We start from the raw sequence: 12278 nt of genomic DNA on the forward strand, positions 1-12278 counted from the left end.
TTAATTTACAATATTGTGTTAGTTTCAGGTGTACAGCTAAGTGATTCAGTTATGCATATATCTATTCTTTTTCAGATTCATTTCCCTTTTAGGTTATTACAAAATGTTGAGTATAGTTCCCTGTGCTACACAGTAGGTCCTTGTTGGTACATTATTTTAACTTCTTCAGCTGCCCAGTCTCACATGGGCTCCTTCTTGTTTACTTTATATGGTGGTTGCTAAAGTATGTTCTACCAGCCTTTTCAAGGTTGGGCACAGTGTGGTGGTGGGGAATTCTAATTCTGATCTTATTTCTACATGATTTTTTCCAGGCAACACTGCCCAGCTTCTCCTTTTAGACATGTAAGGTCAATTACATCATTGTCCTGCCTGTTTCTGTTCCCTCATTTATCAAATGAGAGGCTGTAATTGTGTATCACTTAGATCCTCTCTAGCTCTAAAAAATTTTCTGAAATCCTTGAATACATCCTTAGCTGTTTGACTTAATGAATGGATATTCCTGTGGAAACACAAGTCCTACATATGATAAAGCAGGAATCATATTTCCTCAGACTATTTCAGTGATTCTCAATGTTGAAGCCAATGGAATGGCATTTGGAGATGGAGCTTCGGGGAAGTAATTAGGGTTAGATGAGAATGGGGCCCACATCACGGGATTGGTGTTCATATTAGAGGAGTTACCAGAGAGCTTTCTCCACCACCCCCTTCAAGGAAAGGCCATATGAGGGCACAACTAGAAGGTTGCCACTTACAAGCCAGGAACAGAAAGTGCTCACCAGAACCTGAATTGGCCCACACCTTGATTGGACTTCTCAGCCTCCAAACTGTGAGAATTAAATTTCTATTGTGAAAGCGACCCAGCCTGTGGTATTTTGTTGTGGCAGCCTGAGCCAACGAGGACAGCAAGTGTTCTCTAGGATAATCATGACGCCTGAGCCTTGGTTGTCTTAATGCTGAAAGAAGACCTACCCTCACATACTCAGAGCAATGTGGAACATACCATCAAATAGGCAAAGCAGAGGCTTTTAATAGCTTGTTCAAGTGAAGATGACCAGTGTTGTCCCACAATTTCTATGCATTGTTGTTTGTTAGGAGCAGGAATTATCTGAATGAGACTGCAAAGTACTTTAAGTACTAAGTAGGTAGCCAATGGGAAATGAATGACCACCTCAATCCTCTTTGGAAGCAGAAAGGGCAGGAGTTAGGAAAGTATAATCGTCAGAGTTAAATAAGAAAATGGATGTCTCCAGCCACAAAACTAATTCCTGGAGCATGTCATTTTCAGCACTCTAATGATTTCCGTAGTACAGCTTTTAGCTCCACTGGAAATGACAATGCAGGTGTCAGCCTGAGTATCATACACTTTAATGGCATCGTGTGTGTTCTCATCCTTTCAGAACCAACTCAGATGTCATCTCTTCTGTGACTTTTCTAAATGTCATTTGAAAATGACTCTGTATATTTTTGCATTCCGTGGTCCCCATACAGAATTTATTCCCTTTCCTTGGGACTCCCACTGCAACTTGCTTATACTTCCATAAGGCGCTTATCACATCATATTACAGAAAGTTGTGTGTCCTTGCTGTCCTGCTAGATAGTGAACTCTGACAGCAAGGCCATGGACATAGAAGCTACTCAAGAAAAGCTCGAATGAGTGAATGGATGAATGAATAAAGTCATGCTCCTTTGCACATGACTCATTCCTCACTCATCCCAGAATTCCAAAGACTCTGACTCAGCTGCCAGACTAAGGCTCTCTCTGCCTCCATCTGCCCATCTATTCTATGATACTGTAAACAGTAGTTGAACACTGTCATTTTTTTTTTGGCCTCAGAATCTTTAATGAGTCATGGGAGCTACCAGGATGCAGAGTCCGTAAGCTGTAAGGTCACATATGAAGATTCAATGTTTTCATAATATTCATCCCAACCATTGTTTTGTCCATATTTCAAAGACTTCTTGACCTGTATTCATCCTGAAATTGTTGACATGTCACAGCTGCCAAAAGTCCACCATAGTAACATGAACTATTACGCGGCCTAATTTGGGAGGTCTGCCCCCCAGTTTACTAGGAGAATAACTCTCCTGTAAGTTTATGGCCTTGATCAACACCTTTTGAATAAAATAAAACCAATCATTTTGATAACAATCCAAGTGTTAAATTCAGTTAAATATTGAGAAAACTGTGTTTTCAGATTAAGTTCTGTAGCACAACTTTCCATCAGCTACTGAGTTTCTCGTGCAGCTGAGTGAAGAAGTGAGCAGATCTTATCCCAAATGCCTACATCCCTCTGCATTCTTGTTCTCTCACTTCCTCTATGCTAAAATCTAGCCCACGTTTTTTTCCTTATGAATCTTGGTCATGTTTGGTTGTTACCTATCTGCTACCCCCAAGAAATCTCCTCAGAGTTTGGAGGGTTAAATAGTTAAAGACCTAACAAAACATCAGGCATCAGTGTATGTCATGGTGGAAGGACAGAGGTTGAGATTTTAAGTAAGGTTTCTGCCTTCAAATAACATCAGGTAGGCAGCCAGCCCCCAGGCAGCTATGATGGATGTGGCCGTACTAAGTGATATGTAGAAGAGAGTAGAGAAATGCTGGTGTATTTTTTTAAATAAAGTTCTTAAGTTAATTCATTTTCCACCCTCCCTCTTTACCTCCCTCCTTATCTCCCTCACTCTGTCTTTTCCTCTCCCCTCCCTTCCTCCCTTCCTCTCTTCCTCCCTCCCTTCCTTCCCTCCTTCCTTCCTCCTTTCCACAAGTACTTATTGAGCAATTACAATGACCTAGGCAGACTTCTAGGCTTGGAGGAAACAGCAATGAATAAGACAAGGTCCCTACACCCTCATGGAGCTTACATTCTGGTAGCAGAGAAGTATAATAGACAAATAAATAATATGTAGTTTCAAGAAGAAACTACTTTATTATTTTATGACAAATAAAATTGAGCAAAGGGTGTGATGGTTCCTCAAAAAATTAACCACAGAATTACCATACAAGCTACCAATTCCACTTTCGAGTATAGACCCTAAACAATTGAAAGCATGGTCTCAGACAGATATTTGTACACTGATACTCAGAGCAGCACTATTCACAATAGCCAGAAGGTGGAAGCAACCCAAGTGGGCATCAGTAGATGAATGGATAAACAAAATGTGGTGTATACATGCAATGGAATATTAATAGGCTTCAAAAGGAAGGAAATTCTGGCATGTGGTATAACATGGATGAACGTTGACAATATTTTGCTAGTGAGTGAAATAAGTCAGAAACAAAAGGACAAATACTGTATGATTCTATTTATATGAGGTACCTAAACCTGTCAAACTCGTAGAGATAGAAAGTAGAATAGTTTCCAGGGGCTGGGGAAAGGGAAAATGGAAAGTTAGTGTTTAATGGGTACAGGATTTCAATTGGGGAAGATGAAAACGTTCTGGAGGTGGATGGTGGTGATGGCTGAACAATAATGAAAATGTACTTAGGGCCACTTAAAAATGGTTAAAATGCTATGTATATTTTAAGAGTAAAAAATCAAAAAATCTTTTAAAAAATAAGCCTGGGGAAGAAGTAGGAATGACTTCGGTTAGGACTGTCTGGGAAGGGTCCTCTAAGGAAGAGCTGACATTTGAGTAGACATCAGCTAGAATCATGAGGAGAACATGGGATGGTGACATAGGGGAGTAGTTTTGGATTTTGTTCTAAGCACAACCTTGGGAGGGTTTTGATCAGTTAATCTGATTTACCACTTTAAAATATTATACTGGCTGCTATGTAAAAAGTAGACTGAAAAGAGGAAATCTGGACGCTAGAAGACCAATTAAGAGACTGTGGCAGTTGTCTAGACAAGTGACTGGTGGCTCAGGTGATGTTGAAATAATAAGGGAGGTGGTGAGGAGTGATTGGATTGGGATATATTTTCAAGGTAGAGTCATCATGATTCGCTGATGGATTGGATGGCAGAGGGGCAGCGAGGGAAAGAGATGCTAAAGGATGATGTCTGGGTTTTTAACTGAGTAACTGATTGATAGGGCTTGCCATCCACTGAGGTGGAAGTGACTAGAGGAAAAGGTAGTGGCAAAATGGTAAGGGGTGTGGAGAGGCAATCAAGAGATGTGTTACATAAAAAGTGAAATCATAAACTCAGTGTCTAGCGGAATGCAAGTACATAGAAGCCATTCATTAAATACTGGAATGAATGAATGAATAAATGGATGAATAAATGAATGAGTGAATGAATTAAACTGAATGGGTAAGGGGAGGTGGGGGGAAGGAAGAAAGGAAACTAGTTCTAAATTTTACAAAATATGAAAGAGAATATTTGGAGAAATGATATGATGGTAAAGACCCCAGGATGGAATTTGGGACAACTAGGTTCTAGTCTAAGAAAATATTTCCAAACTTCGGATTCCGTCTTCCCCTCAGCTTTTAATCCGGGACCTCCCCCTTTCCTCCTCCACAGGAAATGTGCTCACACCTTTATTCACCCCAGTGGGCAAGCCCATAACCCTTGCACCCTTGTGCGAGGTTGAGGTTGCAGAGCGCACAACCCCGAAACAGGGAGCAACCTATCAGTGAGCCCCTACGGCAGAGGACAGCCAATCAATGAGCTCCTCTGACAGGGAAGAGCCAATCAGTGAGCTCCTCCAGCTTTGCACTCACCAACCGTGCCTTCCCCACACCCACCCCACAGGCTGGGCATCCCCGCAGGCGTTGCGCAGCTGCTCGCTCAGCAGTCCAGACAAATTCTCATAAAGTCAGCGCCGCAGAGTGTCTCCGTTTTTAAGGGCATGGCTTTAAGCAAGCAGAAGACAAGGTTAGTTCATGCCGTGTGTTGGCCGGACTTGTGTTGACTGACCCACTAATTGCTCCTGCTGAGCCTTCGGGCTGGTTCCTACTGATAGTCACAAAGGAAGGAGAGAGCAATTAGTGGGAAGAAAATATTTTTAAAGTCACCCTCACAATTACGGGGGCACAGTGCAAAATGAGAAAGACGTGAAAATACTGTAAAACAGCCTTTGCCGAGCAGGTTTTCACACGTTAACCACCTTTGTACTGGTTCTTACAGGACTGAGGGTCCAGAGCGCGCCTACATCAGCCCTCTTGCCTGTTTCTCTTCCGGCAAAGAGCACCCCACCAGCGATTGTCTGGACCAGCTCTCCACAAAGCCCTCCTGCCTCCCCTACCAGTAGCACACCCAGCAACTCGGTCCTCCCAGATACAGCATCGGCCCACACATCTCCATCCCCCAAGAACGTCTCCGCGGAGCCCAGAGAAGAGGAACCCACCAGCCCAGCCTCCAACTGGGAGGGCACAGACACAAACGCCTCACCAACAAGCGGTGGGGTCCACTTAACACCCACCCCTGAGGAACACACTTCAGAAACTCCTGAGGCCAGCGTGCCGGCTACAGGGTCGCAGCTCCCCACTGAGTCTCTCACACTCACCTCCCCTCAAGCGCCAGCCTCATCACCCACAGGCCCATCCACCTCACCGCCAGAGGTTCCTTCTGCCTCCATCAGCACCAGTCACAACTCCTCTGAGACCAGCACTGAGCCCACAGGAGCCCCAACCACATCAGAGTCCCCAGCGGAAGAGCACAGCTCTAGCCACACACCCACTTCACATGCTTCAGCCCAGCCAGTGCCCACGGAGACCACACCCCAAGCAACTGTGCCCCCCAAAGTGACCTGTGTGCTGATAGATATGGAGACCACCACCACCTCCCCCGGGGTGATCATGCAGGAAGTGGAGCACGCGCTAAGTTCAGGTGAGTCTCTGGCTAGAACATGTGTGCTGGAGGACACTGAGATGCTAAGAATGCCATTCAGTTAACCAAACACAGTGGACTAAGTTTGAATTTTGGAGTGCAACACCTGAACTGAAATATAATTCACAAGAAATTCCACCAGTGCAAACTTCACTTTTAGTCTCGTAATAGTTTCCCCATGATAATTCATTAATTGTGGCCAATCTTCATAATTTTTCTTCATGTATGTCTTCACGTATGTAAACCCATGAGACTGGATAAGCAAAGGGTTAACAGCATGGCTTTGGGTTGAGCTTCCTAGGTTTCAATTCTGGCTCCTGACGTTGTGCAAATGATTTCATCACGGTGCCCTTTTTTTCCTCATCGGTGAAATGGGGATAAAGAAAGCTCTATCATACACGGTTCTTGTGGAGGTTAAATGAAATGACATATAAAGTGCTTAGTTCCTGGCAGGGAGTAAGTACTCAGGAAATGTCAGTTGTTACTATGATTTTGCTGGATGTATTAATGCAGTGTTTACCTCATGCAAACAGTCAATGAAAGTAGGGGGCAGGGGTGGAGAGAATGTGCTTATTCTTTAGAGTCACTGATATATTTCATGGGAAAGACAATAAATTTTATGGAACATCACATTTGTTTTTATTCTCCCAGCAGCCCTTTAAAGTTAGTATTATTTTTATCTTGATTTTGCAATCTTGGAAATCATGATGGAGAGAGATTTAGGTTCTTTTCTGAGGTCACATGCATCTGACATTGAGGTGAAGGCTCTAGGGCATTGGGCAGGAAAAGGCCTTTGTGGGAACATTTGGCTTCTTGATTAAGAAACAGCGAGGTGAGAACAGCCAGAAGGGGAAGGGGGAAATGGAGCTTTCGCCCCTTGCCTGGGTCCTCCTGCCAGGAGCATGGACCAGAGTGGAGTATTTGGGACTGAGCCACACAGGACCAGCTGGGGTCAAAGAAATGGCTGTGACCGAGGAGAAATTAGCGTCTTTTAACAAACAATTGATAAACAACCATTATGGCTGGAAACTCTTGTAAACAGTGGAGGTGGGGAGAAACAGAGCTCCGATTAACAAAACATAACTCCTCGTGGAGGAGCTCACAGATTACTAGGGGATAAGGTCCCAAAGAATTGCAAATTCTTATTTCAAAGGCCCAGTATATATCAGTGAGAGTCCCAACAAGAGAGAGAGATACAATCACACCAGGATAAAGCAATGAATTACAAAGGTACAGCTGGGGTATAAGAAAACCACAGGGGATCATAATTGCAGAGCTGTCATGAGTCAGGCCTAGGAAGAGAGAATAGTCATCAGAACCCAGAAGGAGAGTCTTGTGGAATAGACCACCTTGGGAGGAGCAGGGACTCTCAGGCAGGGACACAGCTAAGTCAAGGTTAACCTCTGGGAGTGAAGGGAATCTGTACTCTGCCCTCCCTCCCCCTCTCCCCTCTGATATGCAGCCAGAAGCCAGGGACAAGGAAGCCCATTGTGGTCCATACAGTTCAGCCTCCTGGGGGGCAGGTCAGAGAGCAAAGTGGAAAAAGATGGAGAGTGGATCTGGAGCAGTGAAAGGAGAGAACCTGGCACTCACAGTTCAAAAATTGCTTCCTCTGTGCAGCCCCATCCCCATGAGTGCCCTGTTTGTACCTCCCTCCCGACAGCACTTAGCACGCTTTGTTTAGATGTGTACTTTCTGTCTTTGCTTTCTGCCACATCCCCGGTTTCTGTCTGATATCTCCATGCTCCCAGCCTGCAGGGAACATCTCAAGCATGGACTCGGTACCTGGAGCAGAGTGGGTGCTGACCCGTATCCTAAGATCTACCCCTAACAAAGGTGCCATCCAAGAACGGGCTTGCAGGCAGCAGCCCTGTCTCTTCTCTTTCCTAGTTCAGATCTCATCACCACCTGCAGTGCTTCTTCAGTTTTCTAACTGGTTTCCCTTCCTCCACGCTCTCATCCCTCTGGAATATCGTAGACAGGGTGGATCAGTGTCCTTAGCACAAATCCCTAGTCTGGCATGACCTGCTGCTTTTTCCAAATCCCTCAGTTCCTTGGGCCACATTATCCAAGACAGTGCTGTTCCATTATTCTGGCTTGTGTTTTAGACCATGTGTCTTGATGTCCTCAACTCAAAGCCCGCAGGGCTATGAGACACAAAATTAGTGACAAAGCTGGGTCATGAGCCAGAACTTTATAGTTCTAGGGAACGTGGCCCTCAGTAGGAACTCCAGAGTGAAGGAATGAAGGAGTGATTGAATGACTTGAGAAGAAGGTATGGCAGGTAGGAGGGAGATCACTGAGCACGGCCAGTGTACATTTCATGGACCCATGGGGATTTATCCCTTGTGATCTATGAAATTGAAGACTATTTTTTGTGCATCCACCAGGACCCTATGCTTGATACAAAGCAGTATTAATAAAGAGTAAGACCTGTCCTCTGAGATTTTATAGTTTAAGTAAAAAGAAAGGGCACAAGTAACTCTTTTTTTTTAATTTAATTTATTTATTTATTATTTTTTTGGGGGTACACCAAGTTCAGTCATCTGTTTTTATACACATATCCCTGTATTCCCTCCCTTAGGCACAAGTAACTCTTAACACCACTCCTTAGTTTCTGATCTGAGAATGAGCCAGTGTGGGTGGGAGGATCTTTGAGCAGATGTGATACAATCTGCTCATTCCAAAGGTGAAGAAAGTGCATCCCAGAAGTTCGGAGTGCCTCACCCAAGGTTACAGCACCCAGTGGCAGAGGCAGGCCCAGAGCCCAAATCCTTGAAACCACCAACGGGTCTTCTCTGAGCACCAGCATTGCCGCACTGCTCCTTCATCAGCCCAGCAGACCAGGCAGCACCCTGTGACACTGGGCTCACAGATAATTATCTGGGGATGTTTTTGTCTAGAGACTCTTGTGCTGCTTTAAGAGTGACAGTAATCATACTACACTTTTATTGGGCATTTTGTCTTATTCTGTATGTGTTCACATAGTAGATTTCTATAATCCAAGGATTTATCCATTCAACAAATATCCAGACATAGTCACCAATAATTAATTCAAAAACAAGGTAAATGTGATGCGAGTTAAATTTGACTAGCGGAATTAGGGAAGGTTCCATCATGGAGGGAGCACATGACCTGAGTTGTAGGAGATGAAGGGAATTGGGGCCCGAGAAAAAGACAGGGCAGGGGAGGGGAGATTCGGACACCTGTGTGCTCACATACCGAGGTTCAGAGTCCAGCCAGCAGCTGTAAGCATGGAAACTGCTCTGGTCGGGGTATCCGGTGCCTGCCACATTGCCGACTCTGAGGGTTAATTTTCAGTCCTGGCATAACCCCACCTAGCAGCCCCATTTCACCCAGATGGTCACTGCCCTCATTTTGAAGCACTATCTCCACTTGACCTCCAGGACACTTCTCTCCTGATTTGTCACTTTCCTGGCCAGTTGCACCTTCTCAGTGTCTGTTGCTTTACTTCACCCCCTCACCTTCCTACTTTGGAGCACCCCAGGACCAACACTGTCTTCCTCTCCCCCAGCTCTCCACACGCACACTCTCCTCTTCTCTCCACACTCACTCCTGAGATGACCTCATCCCATCTCATGACTTAAAATACCATCCACATGCTGATAACCCAGAGATGTAAAATTCTATCCCTGTTTTGTTTCATTGAACTAAAGACATGTCAACACCCAGCTGTCGACTAACTCGTGGTCTCCAACTGAGTGGCTCTTAGGCATCTCCGATGTCATATAGATCAGATGAATTACTGATTTTCTCACCCCTCCATCCGTTCCTCCCTCAGAAACCATGGGCTGATCCTAAACTCCTTTCTCTCTAACATACGCTGCATCCGGTCCCTCAGAACCCAATTTCCTCTTACCCCTCTGTCCTCTCTCACATGTGGGACTTAAATACCCCTGTAACTCACCACACCTTCACTCGACAGAGCATTTTCAAAACCCAGGACAGATCCTGTCCCTCCTCGGCTCTAGTATTGCATTTGCTTTCCCTTCTTAATCAGAATAAAAGCCGGAGTCTGTGGCATGCCTGTGGTGCTCAGCACACTCTGAAACCACCCTGCCTCTCTGCTCTCACCTGCTTCCAGTTTCACCAGCATACACACTGGCAGTCTTACCACTTCCTGCCGCAGACACTGTTGCCCCAGGGCCTTTGCACTTACTATTTCCTCTGCCTGAAACGTTTTCCTGCCAGATCTTTAATGGCTCACTCCTTTTCATCAAGAAGGACTTTGTTTAGCTGTCATCTCCTCAGGTGCCTGTCCTCATACCCCTGTCTGAAATAGTAATCCCATCACCACGGATCCTTTTACCCTGCTTTACTCTCCTTTTGATCACTTACCACTTTCTGACATTGTCTTTTATTTCGTGAGTGGGTGTCTATTTTCTGCCCCTAGACTGTCAACTCCATGAAAGCAAAGACGTTATCCACAAAGAGGAAGATGTAGGTTATATGCCCAACCCCTGAAACAGAGCTTGACACATGGTAGACTTGACATAACATTTGTTGAAGAAATGAATAAAAGAGTCAAGCAGCCAAACCAAGGAAACCATTTAATCTCTCTGAGCCTTGATCTTCTCATCAATAAAAGGGGATAAGGGTACTCTCCAAATGATGAGGTTATTAAAAAGTTTAATTGAAGTAAGAAATGTACAGCATAGTGGCTGTCGAGCCATGGCGTGTTATTTTACTGTTACTTCCCGCTGCCGTCAGCATCACCCTTATTGTTATTATTTTGCTATTGTGATTACTGTTATCATTGTTTCTGTGTATCATAGTGAAGAATGTCCACCATCTTCAACTAAGTCTTCCTGAGCTTTCACTGTGAGTCAGGCTTCTGGCTAGGCAGTGGGGATTTGGCCATGAACAAGACAGTCGTCTCCCTCGTGGAGTTTACAGTGTCGCATGTACACAGCATGGCAAGTAGCCTAGTCTGGTGGACCCCAGGCTGTGTGGAGGAAGCAGGAAGGAAGATTTCAGGACAAGTGTGAGAGGACCCTGAGTAGCAGGATGAAACAACTTATTTTACTTGACAAGCCACTGATAGTCACCAAAGGCTTTTGTTCAGGGGAAGAAGATGTTGAGAGTTATACTTAAGAATATTTAACGACGGGGAGGGTGGCGGGGAGTCACGGGAGGGAGGGGATATGGGGATATGTGTATAAATACAGCTTAAAAAAAAAGAGCATTCAACTGGCAGGAATACATGTATGTAGATTGCAGGGAGTTCAGGACTGGTAACATGTAGACTGGTTTACACCTGGTTTCCAGTTGGCCATTGTCACTGACAGACCATGTCACTTAGCTACTCTGACTTTAAGGGCTCTTCACTATAAACTGAACACAGTAGAGACAATCCTTCAGGGTTTTGTTGTGTTTGGGGTTTTTTTTTTTTTTTTTGGTTTATCATACCATGAAAATTGTTTGTTAGAATTATCCGAGGCAGAATAAATGAGGTTCACATTCATATGAAGCTTACTGAGAATATACAAGTTCTAAGCATTGGGCTACTGACTCACACAGGTAGCCCTTCATCTGATCTTCAGAACATTCCAGTGAGGTGAGCTGAATGGTATCTCTTCTATAGGTGACAAAATAGGCCCAGAGAGGTTTAGTGACTTAAGTTCTCACTTGAGTGACTGGGCCAGGTTTCAAATTCAGTTCTCCTGAGTGACCCTAAGTCAGGTCTTCCTTCCACTGTACACATTCTGGATGAATGCATAGAAATGAAAAGTTGGGAAGGACCTACGGCCTCCAGACCTGCTGTGGAAATGAGCCGCATGGGATGTTGTAAAACGCCCAGTGCTGCCAGCTGGGCCTGAGGGGTGGGGCTGCCCTATGGGAGGAGAAGCAGGTGGTAGCCACGGGCCCTCCAAAAGCAGCTGTGCAGAAGAAACAAGTTTTCATTTTCGTTTCTCAGTTTTTGTTTTGCTTTTAAAGGAAAAGAGAGAGATACGTGATATGTTAAATATGGGTCATCTTATGTTATTAAATCAGAGCTTTTCAAAGATGGAAGCTGTGACTACAGTATGTTTGTGATGCCCTGAACTGAATTGAATGGTACCATGCAAATGCTTAAGGGATGAACTGATATTGCATGCCAAATTATACTCAAATCATCCCCAATTCCTGCACATGCAAACTTTAAAATTATAGTTACTCTGCTTGTTGCAGACGGGGTATTTTTTTTTTTTGTCTGTAAAATCCAAGTGGCCACTGGTCTTATACTGTCCTACGCTTTCCATTGCAAAGAGAAGGATTCATAATTATGAAAATGGGTGAAGGCCTTTGAACTGTAAATTGCTAGTCTGGCTCCAGATATATTCAGTACGAACTGTGCTAATAAATACCCTGAAAGAAAGGACAGCAGCCAGACACATACATATAGTTCCCCCGGCATCCAAACCTGTAAGGGGCTTGCAGATGTCAAAACACCTCCTTATTCCAGACTAACTCTTAGGATGAATACAGGTTTGAAAAATGAGGTAACTC

At 44.5% G+C, this 12278-nt stretch overlaps 1 protein-coding gene across 1 annotated transcript in view; it reads left to right on the forward strand.

Moving 5' to 3' along the window:
• PARM1 (prostate androgen-regulated mucin-like protein 1) overlaps positions 1–12278 on the forward strand; it is a 103182-nt gene that overhangs the window by 60394 nt on the left and 30510 nt on the right. Inside the window, exon 2 of the mRNA XM_057729427.1 lies at positions 5067–5768. Coding sequence (XP_057585410.1) covers positions 5067–5768 — 702 coding nt within the window. The remainder of the gene's footprint in view (positions 1–5066; positions 5769–12278) is intronic.

The sequence above is a fragment of the Hippopotamus amphibius genome, chromosome 3 (genome assembly GCF_030028045.1).
Source record: "Hippopotamus amphibius kiboko isolate mHipAmp2 chromosome 3, mHipAmp2.hap2, whole genome shotgun sequence".
Taxonomy (NCBI): domain Eukaryota; kingdom Metazoa; phylum Chordata; class Mammalia; order Artiodactyla; family Hippopotamidae; genus Hippopotamus; species Hippopotamus amphibius.